The sequence below is a fragment of the Neltuma alba genome, unplaced genomic scaffold (assembly GCF_004799145.2).
Source record: "Neltuma alba isolate B1F8T4 unplaced genomic scaffold, ASM479914v2 tig00013081_pilon, whole genome shotgun sequence".
Taxonomy (NCBI): domain Eukaryota; kingdom Viridiplantae; phylum Streptophyta; class Magnoliopsida; order Fabales; family Fabaceae; genus Neltuma; species Neltuma alba.
In genome coordinates this window covers 349,976-369,929 of record NW_021637411.1, presented here as the reverse complement: position 1 = coordinate 369,929, position 19,954 = coordinate 349,976, and the positions used below count along the sequence as shown (strand labels likewise).

The window sequence follows — 19,954 nt, the reverse complement described above, 5'->3', positions numbered from 1 at the left end:
TCCCATCCTTAATTATCAATTTTGTCCAGCCAGAATGGAAAAAAAAAAATTGAGTTGAGATAATATGTTGTATTTTAAAAGTTACATCTGAACTCTAGCAAATTAAGTGGGCCTCTTTCTTAGCTTCTTCTTTAAAGAACCTATATATCTCCCTTTCGCTTAAACCTAACAAGAAGCATGCAAGTAATTTCTTTGCCAATAGGGTCACCCTCATGAAAGGCTTTGAGGGAGGGGACCATAAGTAACAGATGGGGTTTCAATGCAACTGAACCACTTATGTGTGCCCTAATAAAGTAGAAAATTATCTGATGTGAACAGGAGCATTTGCTATTTGCTTTGCCTCTTGATTTGGCAACATCGTTAGTGACATTTCATGACTCTCAATTTTTTTCCAAAGAAAAAAAGGACATGCTTTTTACTAGCTGTTATGTAATTTGGCATTTTGGTGATGCAATGACGAATAAGCATCACGTGTCCATTATTAAATTTTTTGACCTACTTCAAGCTACCTCTATCCGTACATCTTCAGGATACACACACAGAGCATATTCTTCATACTGCTGATTATTGTAGCTTAATTAATTTTACGACGACATCCTTGTTCAAATCGTTATCTATATCATCAAAAGCGATGGTAGGGACCTGATATTGGTCTGTGTTGTACTTAGCTTAATTTCATCAAGCAATTACAATTCCCACATAAATGATCATTTGTGATTGTACTGAATTGATCCCACTTGATGAAAAATACACAGGAGAAGAGTAAATCTAGCTAAATAAATCATATTTAATCATGAAGACAACATGTCAATTAATAACTGAATTAATTACTAGAGCGACTAATAACTTGAAATTATTAACACGAAAAAGATAACGAGAGAGAGAGACTTCAAAATCATTAACTTAAAGTGCAAGATTTCATATGCAAACAGAGAGAACGACAATGTAAAATATACCTGACATGCATTACAAGACGAATCCATATGGAGAATAGTTGAGAAACTAGGTAGTAGCTAGTCAGGTCTCATTAATTACTTGACGTCCCTGATGGAAAACCCCAAGACATGTGACCACGTATGAGTCCAAGTTCAGTGCTCCATCGGCCACCACCACCACCTCCAACAAAAAGAGCCCACACAGAACTGATCGAGGATATTGAAAACCCTGGCTGGTGGCTAGCCTGGCAAGGCATATTGGTTTGGCTAGGTCGAGAGATTTAATTCAATTCTGGCGCCTTGTTTCTTTGCACATATATATATATTATCAAATCGTCCCTTCTTAGCTTTATTTCAACCGCGTTGGTTAATAATATTTGGCGTATCCTATGGGAAGAACAGAAGTGTCACTGTCCACTTGTTCCCTATCTCTCTTCAGTCTTCCTTCGACGTGTCTTTATATCAATTAACGTCTTTCGGTTTCAATCTTCAAGGTTCTAATTAACATCCGAAGTAGGGTTCATTTGTGGGCATCATTTTATACTTCTGATGGAGAGAGTTTTTTCCCCAGAGCCCCTATCTTATTTTTCTCCATTGTTTACCCTGAAATAATTAACTACGGAGAAAGATTAAACTTTGTCTATATAATACCTCTTCTGTTAGTGTTTGGGATAGAGATTTCTCACTGAGCCTTATATTTCGATAAAAAAAAATATTTTTAAGTATTATATATTAAGTGCATAAATCTTTTTTTTGTAACGATACTATTCTTTTTTAATACGGTCCGTTTCACAAGACTCCGAGTTGCTTGCGATTCTGTATACCTCTACTCGAGCTCATCTCACACTGAGGTATTTTCCTTTTCTCTCTACGGAGCCATCTAATTGGTTAGATTTTAAGCAGAGAATATTAGTGGGTTTCACATTAACATGTATCTATACTTTTTCTTAGTTCAAATTTATTCAACGTGAAATTTTTTCCATTCTCAATGATTGGCTCTATAAATCATGCGTTGTACTATTATTCTGATTCGAGGAAATTTACACTAAGATGTTTCGCGAGTTTGGTGCAGCAATGTTGATAAGGTTTGAGCACGGGCTTACAAAATTGGAATTTGTCTTCACATGTTGGCGAAAAAAATCCGTCTTTACATAAATGAAGTCTACAGAACAAATGTGTACTCAAAGAAGACATTAGTCTGGTATTTTATTTAATATAGTTAGTCTAAACTATTCTCCTTTCCGTGAGCACTTTACTTTCTTTCATTATAAATACGTGCATACATATTTTAAAATTAAAATTAAACATGATCAAAATAATTTTTAAAGCCATATAAGTTTATAATAAAAAAGATCAAGTAATTAATTAAACCCCTGGGTGATGACGGGGGTGATTAAAGTAGCAATGAATATGTGAATGGCCAAAAGAAGAACTGATATGCGTTAATGAAAAGTGGCAGGGAAGACAAAGGTGAGGGGCCCATAATTCGAGTTGTATATATTGTACAAGATGCACGAAAACCTAAACACAAGATTATGATGTTTGATTGATATATAATGTAATGTTTGTTTCTGCTCAAATATATTAAGATAGTTCATTTGAACTTCTCCTCCTGATAAATCGATATCATTGTTTTCTGGAACCTCAAAGTGCTTTGGACCACAATATGCAGCATCTTTTCAGATGTTGAATCGATTAACATTATGTGGGGACCATCCCTTAATTACGTGCGTACATGTCTAATTCCCATCTCTTTTTCTTTTCCTTCATTAATTAATTAATTACCACTAATTTTTTCATTATTCCAATCTAATTATAATTGATGCCGACTTAAATGGCCAATGTTTTTTTTTTTAAAAAGTAATCATTGATGCAGTTTAGCTTGTCTACTTACGGCGATGAGTTAAACTAGACAAAATAACCACACTGATTATGCCTTCCTGTTTCTCAATTTCTTAACATGAACACGTGCTTGAGTTGCTTGTACTTGTGCAGTTATGCTGCAACTTCCATATATTATGACCACATAAAAAATTCCACAGTAAAAAATTTCAGTATATGCGCAGATATTATTAACAGCAAAGGGAAAATTTAAAAGAGAGACACGGAGACACGGACACGATTCTGTATATGTATTAATTTCACTATTTAATTGATGACAGGGCACAGGAGAAATTCCCCTTGATATAAAAAACATGGAAGACATTATTGTGCGTACGTTGGTCGAAACATTGTCCGGTTGACTACTATTGCCAATCTTCCACAGAAGTTCCCATCATCTTATCATTTCACTGGATTTAAAACGATTCGCCATATACTGTTTGACAAGGAGAGGGCTGTTTGATTCACTGTCACTTTGACAGAGATTGGTGGTTCTTGAAGCCTTGATCTCTAATTACACGTCAACAGAACTATCGCTTCCACAAACTTTGATACGTATTTTGAAAGGAGACTTAATTATGTTGCAGTAAATAATTTTTCTGAAAATCCAAATCAATCAACCTCAGATTTTCCGTGAAATAAATTTACATCCATATATATACTTAGGTGGTAAGCGAGTTTGATGTTGTAGTTTATGATGACAAGCATCCTGTGAGTGTGAAAGGGAAATAGAGAATCATTAACATATATTTTCTATGTTGTCTTGAGTTTGACATAAAAAACAGCAAAGAATAGGATCTGAGTTTTGGTAGCAGTTGCCAGTTAACGACCTTCACATGAACAATTTCTCCTCCATTCACTACCTTCTCTATACGTCACTGCCACTGGGTCCACATCCATAAATCAAGATGTGGACACTAGAGACAGTTTCTGCATATTTTGTCTTTGAATTATTTCTCCATAAAAACTACCAGCTGATCCTTTTCAACTGACGCGCTCTACAGCGTATGTAGAGAAGAAATAATTTTTGAAAATGAAAAATCATGTAAATTCTATTCTAAAAAGTGAAGAGAAATTTATTATGTATTATTTTTTCCCCGTGGGCTTATGTATACCGACTCTTTCTTACCGTTACGCTGATCGTTAGGAGAGAAGGAGTGATTTACGCCAGGTTATTGACATTTTATTTTTCATGTGTCAGCATCTGCTTCTCCTATGGTACTTGACTTAGAATACCCCAGATATATGTGGATTTGCACAGGTACGTATTTATGCGTGTTAGAGTGAAATATATATACATATATGTGGACTGGTTTTTGAGTTGAAGTACTCTGTGGAGGGGCCACACAGGTCGATCGCAGAGCTGAATTTCATTGGAAACCAGTGATCTCTGAGATCTTTCTCAGCTATTTATGTTTTGTGTGTGTGTGTGTGTGTGTATCTATACATATATCTGTGCTGTGCCTTCTTCTGTTATCCTCAAGTGGTCCTCATGAACAGGCTTGTTAGGTAGCAGACTCCAATGCCTTGCGTTTTTATTTTTTTCCCCAGAACATATCTTCCTTTTGCAATTCGGGTTTCGTCCACGTACACGATATATATATATATATATATATATATATATGTAATATAAATAAAACTTGCTTGACCCTTTTGCTTTAGTGTTTATGAGGGTAGGTCCCTTGATGGCGAAGGGGGTGTGAATTGTGAAACAAAGCATCCATTTGCTACCCCACAAAAAAGATAACATTCACCCTGTACATCTCCCTCCATATAGTCCAAAATTGAAAAGCTAAAACCCAAGTACAAACCCGCAAAACAATCATGGCTCGTAATTCACGACTCAACATCTAATTCTGTCCTCTCTCTCTCTTTCTCTCTCTCATTATGATCATGACAAACATTTTCGTGTCATGCATCTGTAATTGTTCACTTCAATAAGGTGTGGGCATAACGACGACGTAATGAACAAGTGGCGAGTTGGAAACCCGCGTTGTCATAATCGTCATCTCCTTTGGGACCGTTTTCAGATTAACCACGTTGAGTTGCAACCCCAGCGAAAGCCAATGGCTTTGCCTCTGTCTGATATTGATGGCTATTTGTCGTGGGGATCCATCTTTATCATCACCACTAGCTTTTAACGCCACATATAACTACAACTTCAACCATTGTAAGATTAGCCATTTATATAATCACTCCGCCTTGCACTGCCCCACCACCACCCGCTATAATTTAATTATATTCCTTGTTAAACCTTCAAAGTTGGGTATGGAGAATAATGAGGAGTGCAAGTTTTCGCTCAAGTTAATTGATTCCCATCTCTTTTGGGGAATCACGAAAGGATACTTTTTTTCCAGATCTTAATTAACAAACAGCTGGCTTAAATGATTTATGACTCTGTTAAGGAATTACGTGTGTAGTGAAAGTACCGTGTTGGATCTACATCCTTTTATGTTCATTCTGGTTAGCTAAGAAAGGCAATGATTGGAACTGCCGAACACGCACACACACAAATGGTTGTGTCACAGGTATATCGTCCTCCAAGACTCTGCTTCTTTGCTTAACTAGTAACATTATTGACTGTGATTAATTAAGGAAGCAAATATAGTGTAAATCTGCTAGCTAGGGACACATGCCAAATACAAAATGTGGAAAGTTTTTTTAAGCTAGTTAGTTGATTTTGCAGCCTAGCTTCTCTGCAGATCAGACCTTATGCGTATTTTACAGATCAAACTAAAATATTTTTTTGAATTATATATTTGAAACTGAGATATCATCTGACATGCCTCCGGCTAGGCTCAAAGAGTATTTATAAATGTACTTACAAATCGCCCACTAACAATGTTCTCACATCGGTAATGGGATTCGAACTCACAACCTTGTGGGTTATAAACTGACTCCTTCTTAATTGGATTAACTCTTGTTGGTAACTGAGATATCATTTCTCTTAATTCTTTTTGTGTAGAAAGAACTAGACATATATCCTAGCTAGTTCGCATCTGCTTATAGAACAGCCATTTTTTGTGGGTATATATTGCTGGTTATTTTGAGCATATGGTTGCTCTCCACGTACAGTCTCACATCACTCCACACATTTTTATAAGTTCCAATTAAAAGATTAAAAATAATTAGAATTAGTTATATCTTGTAAAATCTTAAAATTATCCTAAATGAAAGTCATTAATTAAATGAACGTGGTTATTTAAAAATTTTTATAGTTAATTGGGAATGCTGAGTGAAAAAATTAACACTTCGATTAAGAATCGGAAGGAGCAGTTTCTAATATTTTAGTTAGATGCTGAATTTTATTCATTACCTCCATAATAAGCTGCAACAGGGGTGTATGTCCAGTAAGTAGTTTTGCGGGGTGCCCATTGTTTCACCCCATTTGCGAGGACAAAAATCAGCATCTCAATATGAAACATTGTACAGTCCGGCAAATATATGTAAAATTACTCATAAGTCACCAACGTTATGACTCTTATCAAACTCTAGAATGATTTTTGTTTAATGTTTTAATGTTTCATCACGCATTCAACTTCTTTTTTATTCATCCAATGTTTTTCACATACTGGAATAAAATTTAAATCTTATAGAGATTCGTATAATTTGAGAAAAGAATTTACTCCCCGACGGGAGTTGATTAAATAATTTATGTAAATTAAAAAAAATCACGTAAACTAATTATTTATAAAATGTGCACTGATTTTCTTAAAATATCCTCATTTTAATAATTTTGAGTACTATTAATATAATCATACACCAACACCATATAAGAATTTAATTGCAGTTCAGGCATCTAAAAAAAATATAGACGAAAGAGCAAAATATTGAGATATTTAATAATAATTAATTATTATTATTTCCTCCGCGTATCCGCAAAAGCTGCGAGCAAAGCGTCTATTACTGGAAAAAATTGAGCATGTTTGACCAAAAAATCGGGCTTCTCCGTTCAAAGAAGCCCAGCTTACATAAAACGCAACCCCCTTCTGGCCCAGCCCAAAGAAGGCGAAGGGCCAACTCCATATAAACAATTGAGGATGCAGCTCCGTGGATCTCGGGCCTGATAGGCCGTGGGATGGGATCACAACCTTCTCAGAGGAATCGCATCCGAATCCGTCCCCAAAATTAGAAGAGTGTTTGGATAGAAACCAAACTATAATTTTAGAAATGTTTTTACAGATTACGAAATAAACATGTGAAAGGAATTATAAGATATTTCTAAAACCGCAGTTTTGAGAATGCGAAACACCCTCCAGACCCCTTCCTTTGACCAACGGGTCCTCGTACCAACCTGTCGTCCCTCACCTCCGTAATCGGTAAGCGCTTTCTTTTCAATGGTTCATTTATTGATTTAAAAGTAGCCGTAGCTTGCTTCCAAAGTCCAATCGTTAGCGGGATAAGCTAGGTGCTGTACCGTATATTCTTCAGCAATTAACGCAGACTGTTAGGTTGGGTGCGTTGGGAGTTCCCGTGGAGGTCTGATTCCATCAGGAAAAGAAGTGTTCATCGTGATACAAGTGACTTGACCTACGATGACTGATTCATGAGGTGCCTTTCTTTCCTCCTTAATAGCCTGTATACCCTTGCTCTCCTTTCTTCGCATTCGAATTTGATAATTGCTTTCCCGTATCTGTTAAGGACTAAAGAATTTCTTTGCTCGGTTTGTGTGGAAACCGAAGGCGGAGTTTGGAAGAGGGTTAATATCTTATTTTAGGAAAATTTGGGTTCTCTGGGATAATACATTGAGACGAATTCTGTTTTTCACTTTTTTTAATATAAGCAATTAATTTAAAGCAGCATTTCTTGAGTATTCTCAGTGTTTATATAGGATTTTTAAGTCACCATTGCTTTTTATTTCCCCTGACTTATGTTATCATTTTAGCTGATGTACTTCATCCCATTTACTTCACTGCTGTTCTGTCTTTGTGGCTTTTCTCTGTTTTTGAGAATTGGAAAAGGTTATTCTTTTTAGAATATTCAGTTACTGCTTCGCGTAGAAATTACAAGTTGTGATTTCATTACTAATGAAATGTCAGAAATGAACGTGCTCGGGAGTCTGATGCCTGAACCGCATTAACAAATATAGAACTGAAAATAAATATAAAGTTAAGAAACATTCTAATTGAGTGTCTGAACAAATGCGTTTATGAGTTTCAGATGGATTATTATTTGCATTACGTGGTCCTTCGATTTTGCTGACCGAGCCTTGTTTGACAGTGATCAAATGAGTTTTGCCCTGAATTTTGTTGCATTTCACGTGGCTGGCCGTGCAATTATATGAATAAGGCTTTTGGTGGTGTGAATTCTTTTCCATATTACATCTGAATATGAACTTAATATTTATTGCTGTTTATATCTCAGAATTCTTGTTGAAGATTGACTCTTGATTCCATATAGTGACTAATTATCCTTAATTTTTAGGTTTTCAATTCTTAGGAAGTTTCTGTGATAACATATCTTGTGATTTTACTGGTTCTATGGGAAAAAGAAAATCTTCTACCTATCCATATGAAAAAAGCTCGATCAAGGAAATTTTATAGCTAGTTAAAGTTGTGCCACCCTCTATTAAAAAGTGAATAATTGTTTGTGTATGTGTATTTCGCAGTATTGTGGACATGAAGGAAAAGAACACTACTTCTATTTTCCAGCGTATTTTAACAACTTGTGCATCTCAGGTTTGATTTTTATCTCACTGATTTGTCATTTGGGTGGTCAAACATCCATAGGATTTAACAACTTTGTCCCACAGAACTTGTTATTGGGAGGGGAGGAAACAGGTTGTTTAATAGGTGTTGACTTTTTTCTCTTTGGATTTTTATTCTTCCCATTTGTTTATAAATTAATTTGGTTAAATTTCACCAATTAGGCAAAAGAATATGGAAGCTGTGTTGCAACAAGAGTTCCAGAGATTGAACGTGATATGTGTGCAAAGGAATTTCTGGCGTTAAAAAGCTGCATGCAGAATGTGGTACTGCAATTGTATTGACATATAGCATACTGTCATTGAGGGATAGCATTTAAATAGGAAATATCTCATTTGGAATGATTAAAGACAAACTTTTATGAACTTTTTTCTGTTCAGTCATGATCAGGATCATCCTCTCTTATAGGAAGGTTTTCTGAGTCTCTTTTCGTTCTGACGGTTAACTTTTTATTCTTCTTCCAGTCTGTTGCTGAAGTCTGAGATCTTATATTTGTTGTGTAATTGTTACATCTCTTTGCTATTTTGCTTAATATATATTACTTATCAATAAATGTTGATCTAAACAGCTCAAAAAGAGGGCTTGACAGTGCACCAGTTTTTTGTCCTTGTTTTGAGGCATTGAATAAGCAAACAACTAAGCTTGGAAGCTACTAAGAGAAATTTGCTGATAAGAAGTTTTCACCTAATAATTCACAGGAAGGAATAGCAACTTTTGTGGGTAAAGGTTTCTCCTTTAGCTCTTATAAGTTTCTTGTAATTCTTTATACTGTCTAATGTAAATCATTCTAAAGTCTTTGTTTAAGATTTCATCTTCTTCTAGGTAACCAGGGCTTAAAAACATGTCTGGGACAGCATCAAGTTCAAAGCCCAACATAGATTTGAGTGGATCTGGTGGTCTTTCACATGCTTATATTCAGTATCCCCCCCTACAGTGCAACAATCCTGGATCAAAGGGTTTGTTTTATGATGACGGAAATAAACTTCTACTTTCCCCAACATCTGATCAGGTATAATTTTTACGTAAACTTGATGCAGAAACCATACATTAAGTTGTTGAAGTTCTTTCAAAAATCAGAATTATTTGTAACTAAATTGTGGACCCCTGCTTTGCATGGAATTTGATAGGATATACACGAATGGTGTGGTTTCTTATAAATTTTCTATGACAGATTATCTTGCTGAAGTTTTGAGATTTTGAGTCATATAATGTGGGTTTTTATTTCTTGTGTTTAGGTCTTCTCTTGGAAAGTTGTTCCCTTTGATCCTCATGTTGGTCCCACCATTGATTCAATAACTGAAGGCCCCATCATATCTATTCGGTATTCTTTAGATGTAAAGGTCATAGCAATCCAAAGGTCAGATCATGAGATACAATTTCAGAATAGAGAGACTGGGGAAACATTTACTCATACATGCAGGACAGAATCTGAAAGCATACTTGGATTCTTTTGGACAGATAGTCATATCTGTGATATTGTTCTTGTTAAGACTAGGTATACTAAATTTCCTTTTTTCAAATGAATCTCCATTCAAAAAAAAAAAAAAAATCCTTTCTGGACTAAATAAGTTGGTGCTCATTCTCTGTGTTTATGCCATTGGGTGAGTTATTCCTGTTCTGAAATTGATTTTTTGGTCCGGGTTCTTTTCCACTTAATAAACCCTTCGAAGTTTGGTCTCCATCTGAATCTTTTAACTCCTATTGTATCTATCCTGGAATTTGTCTTAAATTAATAAATTATTTTTTTGGGAAAAACCATGATGAACACAGTAGTAGTATTTTGATTTTTGCCTTTTTAATCCCCTCTTCCTCTTTTCTTTTCTTTGTTTTTTATTTTTTTTATTTTTTTAAGAGAATAGGAAAGAGTAAGTACTATAATGAGGATATAATATTCTGATATCATGAAGGTGGGAATTATAAGAAGGAATTTAAAAATTCATCAAAAGAATACAACCTTCCACTCTTCACATATCTCAAGGATAGGTGTAGCAAATTTCATTGCTGAGCACCATAAGGATACACAATAGAAGCTCTATTCCATGAGGATTGAAATGCTCTGAACTTGCCAAGAGGTCCTGTATCATGCCCCAGTAAATTACATCATATTGCTGCGATCACCTGCAACTCTAGGAGAGTTTTGTTGTTATTTTTATTCAGAGATATGCTCAAGGGAAATTATTTGTTTGCAGTGGACTGGACATGTATGCATACAAGTCTGATTCAAAGTCACTGCAGTTAGTGGAGGCAAAGAAATTGAATGTTAGTTGGTATGCTTACACACATGAAAGTCGTTTGGTTCTTCTCGCAACTGGAATGCAGTGCAAGACATTTCATGGATTTCAGGTAGTGTTATGTTTACTTGTTCTTGTAAATTTATAGGGCAGAGAATATAGTAAATTACCCAGACAGGATCCTTATATCTTCTTCCTCTGGTCTGTTATTTGCCTAATGCAACAGTATGTTTTTTCAGATTTCATCTGCAGATATTGTTCGATTGCCGAGGTTTGAGATGGTTATGGCCAAATCTGAAGCAAATAGCAAGCCTGTTTTAGCAGCTGAAGACATCTATATTGTTACTGTGTAGGTATCAGTTATAACCTCGTGCTGGGATATTCATAGTAACGTAACTAACAGCTCCATCTTTGCTTATCTTGCTATGATCCTTCACAGTTATGGTAGGATATACTGCCTGCAATTTGATAGAGTTGCTATGCTTCTCCATTCATATCGGCTGTACCGTGATGCTGTGATACCGCAGGTAGATTTCTCTAAAGTTCCTCAGTCCCGAAACTTGAAGAACATGAAATAATATTCCAATTCTAGTTCTAAATATCCTTACTACCAAATGCTAATTTTCTTTGAGGAGTGTTCTTGGGTTGTTCCAAATATAGGAAGAGAGGTGCACAAAAGAAGTCAAAGATTTGATGAGCCGGAAATTTAAGTAAAATTAAGACAAAGTTTCTATAAGAATTAATTAGGACCAACATTCTGTGACAAATTTGTTAATGTTATTAACAGTATAATAATTATAGTATTATTATTCATAACATTTATAATTTTATTTGGCCATCAGCTTTTATACTTTTCAAGACTTGCAACGCACGACTGTAAACAATAATTGTTTATCCCCATGTTATAGTTTCTCGTACTTTTAAACTCATGATATTTTCTTTCTCCGTTTTAATGGTTCATAGGTTTATAACAGGATTGTTAACTTGGTGCACTGATAATAGATTAGAGGTTCATTTCCATGCTGCATGTCATTTGATTGCAGTAGTTGTCACTTGCAACATTCTTCGCTGTATGGAATCTCTTGACAAAATGATGTTCATGGTATGTGCAGGGTTCTTTGCCAATCTATTCGGGCAAGATTGCTGTGAGTGTGGTGGACAATGTACTTCTTATTCATCAAGTTGATGCAAAGGTTGTTATACTATATGATATCTTTGCAGATTCTCGTGCTCCTATATCTGCACCACTTCCTTTATTGTTAAGGGGTCTCCCAAGGTCCAATTCTTTCTCATCTCGATCAACTGGTAGAGAAAGCGAGAGTTTGGATGCTAATCTTGTGAGTAATCATGGGGCGGTCACCTATGCTGATGCGTGGTCTTTCCTAGTTCCTGACCTGATATGTGATGGGGCAAATAAGTTATTGTGGAAGATCCAATTAGACTTAGAGGTAAGTCTATTTCCATTTATGATTCAGTATGATTTGTGGGGGGCTTTCTTTAATAAGTTGACCTATGTGGCAGGCAATTTCTGCCAGTAGCTCAGAGGTTTCATCAGTATTAGAGTTCTTGCAAAGGCGTAAGTTGGAAGCTAGCAAGGTATATTTTCCTTTCACTTTCTCCTTTGCTTCATGTTTTATAATTCTTCAGGGTGCATTATAGCAGCACTTGTGAATGGCTGTCCATTATTTGAACTCAGTCTGTGGTCTAGCTATTAGTTTTCTGTTGGAATTTTGACCACTTTATTTGATGTGCATCTAGGGGATGCAGAAACATTTGCTAGCTTAGTTCACAGTTGTGGCAAATTGGATTCTAGTCATTTTTTAAGTTGCTGGAATATGATCTATCAATTTTGGCCTGTAATTCCTTGTATGGGCATGGGTATCTTCCCTAGGTAATGGAGGGTAGTATTGATTATGCGAGTTATTATCAGAATTAGAGTACAGTGGATAGGCAATTGAGATTCTCACTTGTCATATGATAAAAATTCTAAGAATGTATCTTTTAGTTTAGTTGATGATTATGCTTGGCCCGGAAAAGTTGTTTAGAAAATGGGAAGATGCACAAGTTGATTAATTAAGTGTATATCCCACTGGATGTTCAGTATTTTTATGTGAAGTCATATTTCGTGCTTTCTGGGAGTTTTGGATGCCAAAAAAATCTTCCTACTGAACTTATGAATTTAGAAAAGTCTCTTGTTCAAGGTGGCCCTTAAGGAAGTGAGTTATATTTTATATTGCATTAAGTGGCTTTAAACTTTAGTTCATAAATTATTAGCATTCACCATTCATGCTGGTACTCACTTGGTTTAACTAAATGATCTTTGAACTTTTTATTTTTATTTTTTGGAAAGATCTTGACCTCATTTTTGACTCTTTCAGGCCAAACAGTTGTGCCTGGGTATAGTACGCACCCTTATTCTAGAGCGTAGGCCTGTATCTATGGTGGCCAAGGCTATACACGTATTAATCACCTCTTACTCCCATTCAGTTAAAACCAATCCCCATCTAAGGGGAACAAAATCAGATAAGACATCAGCTACAGGTGCACAACATGCTGTTAGCCCTTTGTCGGGTGCTGTTGTGTCTGCTTTGGGAGCAGATGCACTTGGAAAATCTATTATGCATGAATCTGCTGCAAGAGTAGACAGTGGATCTCTTCATAAATCTTCAACTGTTTTGAGTTTGGATTCTGAGGGTGAGGCCAGATCTGCTACACAAAGGCGTTATACACCTGAGACCCAGGCTCACAGTGCTCATGTTACGCAATCATCTTTGCAGTCTGGGCAAGAAGAGCCCCAACTTAGCTCTCCAGCGATTTCACCCGATGAGATGTACAGCTTTGTCTTCGCTCCAGTTGATGAAGAAACGGTTGGAGATCCTTCGTACTTGGTCACCATCATCATTGAGTTCCTTCACAGGTAGGCAACTACCTATTTTAAGAGGTGGTTTGGCTTTGAATGCCATTTTTATTTAGTTATATTGTTAATCTCGTACTGGTAGATGTGTAGACTTCTATGTGAAATTTAGTTATATGTGCATTGGACTTGAATGGAGATTATCGCTGCTAATTGTTGACCCTGGCATGTTGAGAGGAACTTTCTTTCAGCTTTAATTCTTCCAATATTTAAATAAGTAAAATTGTTAGAAGTTGTTGTCAGAAAAGAAAACATTGTGTTTTCTGACTTAAAACCAGTTATCTCAATTGTAGGTCATGTCTTTCTGAAATGTTTTAGCTTGATTATCTATTGAACCTGTACTAAGAATCAGATTCAGGATAACCTGCAAATCTAGTTGGCCAGTTGGAATAGGTGACTTGAAATGATGAAAGTTGCATATGTCTTTCTGTTTTCTTGATCATAGCTTTTACCCCAGTTCCTTTTGAATCAGCTTCCAAATGCTGATCTATCCATTGATGCAGTGCTAATGCAGAAAAGGTTAGAGTGCTCCCAAATCTGTATGCTCTAACAATTCAACTGCTGGCCCGTAATGAGCGATATGCAGAACTTGGGTTGTTTGTCATAAACAAGGTTTGCAATTCTTCTGTCTATTCTTAGGGAGGAGAATGGTCTTCATCTAACCTATGATTAGCTTGATCCCAAGTCCCTCTCATTACAGATTCTGGAGCCCTCTAGGGAAGTTGCAGTACAACTCCTAGAGTCTGGTCGTCAGAATTCCCAAACTAGGAAACTTGGGTTGGATATGCTGAGACAGCTTGGTTTACATCAGGAGTATGTATTGTTGCTGGTGCAAGATGGATACTACCTGGAAGCCTTAAGATATGCTCGGAAGTACAAGGTAATTTCTATCATAGAGTTATTGGATGCTTTTAATCTTTTAATAGCAATAATAGCCTAAAAGGAGGGCATGATAATGAAAATTTGTGGAACACTGTTGCTGCAGCAATTTAATAATTTTGCAGGCTTCTTTGTTGTAGAATTTTATTTATTCCTGCCATTTTTCTCTGCTGATCATATCATTCTGTTAGATAGTGCATTGCTGGGAAACTGTAGCTGTGCGAGATAGGAAATGTCTACGCTGCTGAATAAGATCTAATGGATTGTTGTTATATTCCAATTAGTATTTTCCATAGCGAAAGGAAATATTGATTTTTGAAATAGAGGACATGTCCCTTTGGTGGCTAAGTTTGTTATAAAATAATTAAGAATTGAAAGATGATTCTTTTGCATGAAAAAATGAGCGAAGAAGTTATCAGGATCATGATGCTGGTAAAAGGAGTACTGTAGTTTATTTTTTATTGGTGAGTTGGTCTGGGGATGATAACGGCGAAAGGAATGTACTGGTCAAATTGCCGAGGTCTTTAGAGTACGATAATGAAAAAAATTTATGGTCATAATGAAGTGTGGCACCACCTACTGTCGAAAAAGGATCAACATAACTGCTTGTTAGTAGCAAGTGAGGATCATGGGATGCTGGTGTTTGTGATTTTGGGACGAGTTGTGAGTTGTAACTTCACAGATAACACTTGTCAGAATCAATTTCAAATTTCAGGTGGATACGATCCGGCCGTCGTTGTTCCTGGAAGCAGCATTTGTTTCCAAGGATCCCCAACATCTAGCTGCAGTTCTCAGATTTCTCTCGGATTTCCTTCCTGGGTTTAAACACACTTCAGAGCATAATAGATACTACCGCATTCTTAATGACATGAGCACGCCTGTGTCTGTTTGAAGAGTTTTGTTGGGATCAATTGTTCCTATGGAGGAACACCACCACACTAGGCCGTTGTTGTTGGATGCCCTTCTTCAGGTACACGGCATCGAAAATCTGCCCAGAGTTTCTTCATGTAATAATGGGCCAATGGCGGTTAATCTGTTCCAAATACTATTAGACCACTTGGATTATGAACATTCATCTATGTTGTCTTCACTAGTATAGTTATTAAAAAAAATCCTGTCTTTAGTTGTTAATAACTGTAATGCATGTAATGTATGCTTATAAGTAGGCTGCAGGGATTTGGGATAACATTTTCGTTCTTGTAGTGATACCGGGCACAGTATTTTCCAACACGACCGGTGAGAAAAATTATTAGGATTCTTTCCCAAGAAAAAAATTATGTTGAAAGAAAAACGCATATATGCCCTTAAAAAGGTTTGGTTCCACTGTTACTTTCGAAAAATTTCCACCGCCTTGTGTTGTCTGGAAAGAGAAAATTGCGTCTTGGAGAAATCTGAAAATGCAAACAAAGGCATTGGATTGCGGGTTGATATCTTTTTAACATTTAAATCTCCTCTAATTTAGCAACGGTGTTGGGTTTAGTGGAGTCAATTGATTTTTACTGAGATAAGTGTTTGCATTTAGCGTAGCGAACCAAAAGAATCTCCCCTGGTTTAGGTTAATATATTTTTTAAATAAGTCACCACAGTTTAAAATCATGCCATTACGAGTAGATTAGACTCATTTAGGTTAATATGTCATAAATATCACTGTGAAATCTTTCTTTTAACAGGCATAGCATAACATGGATAACGGATAAAAAGGTTCTGTGCAAAACTCTTGGATATAGGATTTGTTTGGGTTGGCTTATTTAAGTGTTTATAAGTTGAGACAAAATATATTTTATATGCTTATTTTATATTTTGTAAATCATAATTAAAAAGTTGCTTATGTATCGTTATAATCAAATGGACAAATTTTTGAACAATTGACAATAGTTTGAGATATCCCTTTTTTTTTTTTTTTCAAACGAAAAGGAATTATAATAATGTTTTAATACGAAAGCATCACTTCAACAAACCTGGCTGCAGCTCCAATTAGGAGCGACCTAACGGCAATCCATCCCTTTCAGCGACCAGATAGTGGGCACAAGTAAGACCGCTCTCTCTTGTCGGCACGTCGCCTTCCTTATTTTCTAAAACTCATGAGGGATTTCTTAATACATTGCCACCAATAAAATGGAACCCCACTGTGCTTATGCGTCGTCACATAAAAGCCATTGACACACTCAAGACACCCAGATGCGGCTTCCATGGGAGATCAATTGAACAATCTAATTTCATTAATGTTGTAGTTGTAATCATCTAGAAAGAACACCATTAATTTATCACTGCCCCTTCATAATTTACCGTACGTGCAAAGCATAATGCATATTGTGGCATTTTACATGCTGCGGAAGGCTTAGGAGATCAGTCAGGTTCGCACGTGCAGCTGTATAAATTGGTAGGCCCCTCTAATATTAAAATGACGAAAAGGAGTGAGATTTTCTTAGCATAACCAATCTATGAATATTCCATCAAACAAGAGTTTCGCCCCTATAATAATACTCTTAGATCTAAATATAAACTCTTATACACACTAGTATAAGGATCTTATATTTAGGACAGGAGGAGTATAACATAATGCTGGGCATGTTTAAGCTAAACATACGCAAAACAACTCTTGTATCAATAAGTAATTTATTTTTCTCTTGCTTCTTTAACTTCCTTTAGGGAAAAGGCTTATTACAGAATCAGGTCTAAGAAATTAGAATTTCTTCCGTCTGTTTTCTATAATATGCAATGGTGATTGTTTTGGTCAAGCTTCAATTTTTATCATAGGAGAAGCGGTCTCGTGATCTCCTTAGAAATTAAGAAGTGATACATTCTACGGGAACATCAACCAAATCCACATAGCCAGCAGCAAAAATAGGCGTCAATAATGTTAATTACAAAGACAAGGAACAGCTAATAATTCCATCTAATTGAATTTGCAGCTCACTGTTTGCAATTTATGAGAGGTAGACAAGTCGAAATAATTGAAATTGGATACCATAATTGCAATTATGAAAGCAAATAATGAGAAATCATACGAGGGGGGCCCCTGTGATGATAATGTAAGTTAATAGATGGCTTAAAGTACACACGCGCAGATGCCAATATGCCATACACGAGGAGTGGTTGGGTCTGGCTAGCATCATGCAAATATCACCAACTTTATTTTCTACCTTGTGTCATATATATATAAAAAAAGGATACATTTAGAAAAACGACCGAAGGGTTAGAAAATGACCTATTACTGGACATGTATTTGTCAAGTTTTTTGCGTTATTTTATGCTAAAGCATTAATAGGCTTCGTTATACTGATAAAAAGCAGAGAGAATTGTGGGATTTAATTTTCTATCCATGGTTTTTTCATAATACAAATTCTGTGAACAAAGAAATAATGCTGAAAGGACAGGTCATTGATCATAGAGACAAAGCAACAATATGAACGCAATAAATAAAAGAAAAGGTTCGTGTGTCCGTGTGTGTGTGTTTATCTTACCCACCGTTTTATATAATAATGATTGAATAATCGAATTATATATGTAATATTTTTTTGCCATCATTTATATATAATAATTGAATATAATGTCATATCGTGTATTTATTCTTTTAGGATTTTTTTCCATAAAGTTTTTTCCCCCTTTCTGGCCAAAACATTCCTATCGAAGTGCTAACATTTTGTCACCGAGTCTTTGAATATGCACGTTTCACATCTTTTTTTCTGTTTTATGTAACCTCAAGCCTAGCTCCTGTCCTTGTCCTATTTATTACAAAAAAAAAAAAAAGATAGGTAGAAAACTCCGGTAGTGATGCATTTCAATAATGTCACTCTAACCTATTTACCAAATCAAAAAATGCATTAATTTGATCATTTTTCCCCATGTGCCCTTATTAAAGAAATAATATTAAAATTGTGTTTATGTTTTTTATCTATTTATTTTATCTTTTCATGTACTTATTAAATCAACAGAAAACTTATTAATTACCTTACGAGTGACTTATGTTTAGGAATAAAGTTTTTTTCTACAAATATAAATAAGAATAGAGTGGTATAATACTGTATTATATTATTCTGTTCCACTTGCCCCCCAAACGCACAAATCCAAAAATGCGTTAAATTAATAATCTTTTTCACTTGCACTTATTAAAGAAATGGGTATTAAAAATAAATTTTATATTTTCCACCTCTTTACTTCATCTCTCTTTGTATTTATTAAGTCAATAAAGTTAAAATTAAAGAAGCACATTAATTATTTTATGAGTGACTTATGTTTAGAAATAAGTTTTTTTTAGTACAAATTATTTATAAATAAGCGAAAATTTCATTTAAGGACCGCAGAAGGGAATTTACATCAGTCAACTCCCAAAACATTTTGAAATATCACTGCAGGATCATGGGACCAAACTGAAATTAAAACTAATAGTAAGATTACAATAATACCCCTCACTTTTATTTTTTTAAAAAATAAATATTAATGGACGTAACTGTTCCGGCTCACCAAAAGTGATGTAACCACCAAGCCAAGCAAGCCATTCAATCATGTAATGCAAATAAAAATATGTATAACAAAACAAATATAATTGTCCAAGTATAAATGAACAAGTGAAATTAAACAATTTACAAGTGAAATTCAGTAATTTACAACAAAAATTAGGCAATTTACAAATAACATAATAAAATTCACAATCCCAAATGCAAGTGTTTAAGTGTAAATGAGCAAGTGAAATTTAAAGATTTACAACCCAAATTTGGCTATTCACAAAAAATACAAGAGAATTGACAACCCATAATATAAGTGTTTGAGTGTAAATGAACAATTAAAATTAGACAATTTACAAGTGAAATTCAGCAATTTACAAATAACATAATAAAATTCACTTGGAAATTAGGCAATGTATGTGACGTAAATTGCTGAATTTCACTTGTAAATTACTTGAGCGCCGGCAGTCGGACCTCCGGTGGCCGTTACTGCAGCTCCGGTAACCGGAACAGTCACGTCCATTAATATTTATTTTTTTAAAAAAATAAAAGTGAGGGGTATTATTGTAATTTTACTCTTAGTTTAATTTCAGTTTGGTCCCTTGGTCCTGCAGTGATATTTCAGAATGTTTTGAGGGTTGACTGATATAAATTCCTTTCTGCGGCCCTTAAATGAAATTGTCCCTATAAATAAAATTGAAGTGGAAAAAACTACAAAGTGAACAGTTCTGGACAATGCTTTTCCAACAGGCCGGTCGCTCTATGCGGGTTCCTTCCCAATCATTTCATTTTCACACGCACAAATTACAGCAAGCAGTAAGCACCCGTTTGGTAGATACTAAAAATCAAAACAGAAAAGGGACGTCTTACATTAGTTATATCGCTGTCAACTTAACGCTGGAGGCTAATAATTTAGAAACTAATATTCCTCACCTGACTTAATTCACATTACTGTAGTGTGTGC

The 19,954-nt window shown here is 35.4% G+C and overlaps 1 protein-coding gene across 2 annotated transcripts; it reads left to right on the top strand.

Moving 5' to 3' along the window:
- Positions 1 to 8,424: 8,424 nt before the first annotated feature.
- On the top strand, positions 8,425 to 15,830 carry LOC114734168 (regulator of MON1-CCZ1 complex). 2 transcript variants are annotated; one of them, XM_028921714.1, is made up of 14 exons: positions 8,425 to 8,494; positions 8,686 to 8,787; positions 9,090 to 9,241; positions 9,344 to 9,530; positions 9,757 to 10,016; positions 10,711 to 10,864; positions 10,992 to 11,101; positions 11,192 to 11,279; positions 11,865 to 12,200; positions 12,274 to 12,348; positions 13,131 to 13,669; positions 14,170 to 14,278; positions 14,367 to 14,546; positions 15,261 to 15,830. In XM_028921714.1, exons 4-14 carry the CDS (start codon positions 9,363 to 9,365, stop codon positions 15,435 to 15,437), a joined length of 2,196 nt encoding a protein of 731 aa, XP_028777547.1. In that variant the 5' UTR covers positions 8,425 to 8,494; positions 8,686 to 8,787; positions 9,090 to 9,241; positions 9,344 to 9,362; the 3' UTR covers positions 15,438 to 15,830. The 2 variants fall into 2 exon arrangements, with proteins under 2 accessions (XP_028777547.1, XP_028777548.1); XM_028921715.1 differs by lacking the exons at positions 8,425 to 8,494; positions 8,686 to 8,787 and having other exon boundaries at positions 9,104 to 9,241; positions 9,327 to 9,530.
- Positions 15,831 to 19,954: the final 4,124 nt, after the last annotated feature.

Bases quoted from the DNA above. Each gene is read 5' to 3' on its own strand.
- LOC114734168 (XM_028921714.1), top strand. From the start codon at position 9,363: ATGTCTGGGACAGCATCAAGTTCAAAGCCCAACATAGATTTGAGTGGA. The intron at 10,865-10,991 runs GTAGTGTTATGT...ATGTTTTTTCAG, and splicing joins AGACATTTCATGGATTTCAG to ATTTCATCTGCAGATATTGT. The intron at 14,279-14,366 runs GTTTGCAATTCT...CTCTCATTACAG, and splicing joins GGTTGTTTGTCATAAACAAG to ATTCTGGAGCCCTCTAGGGA.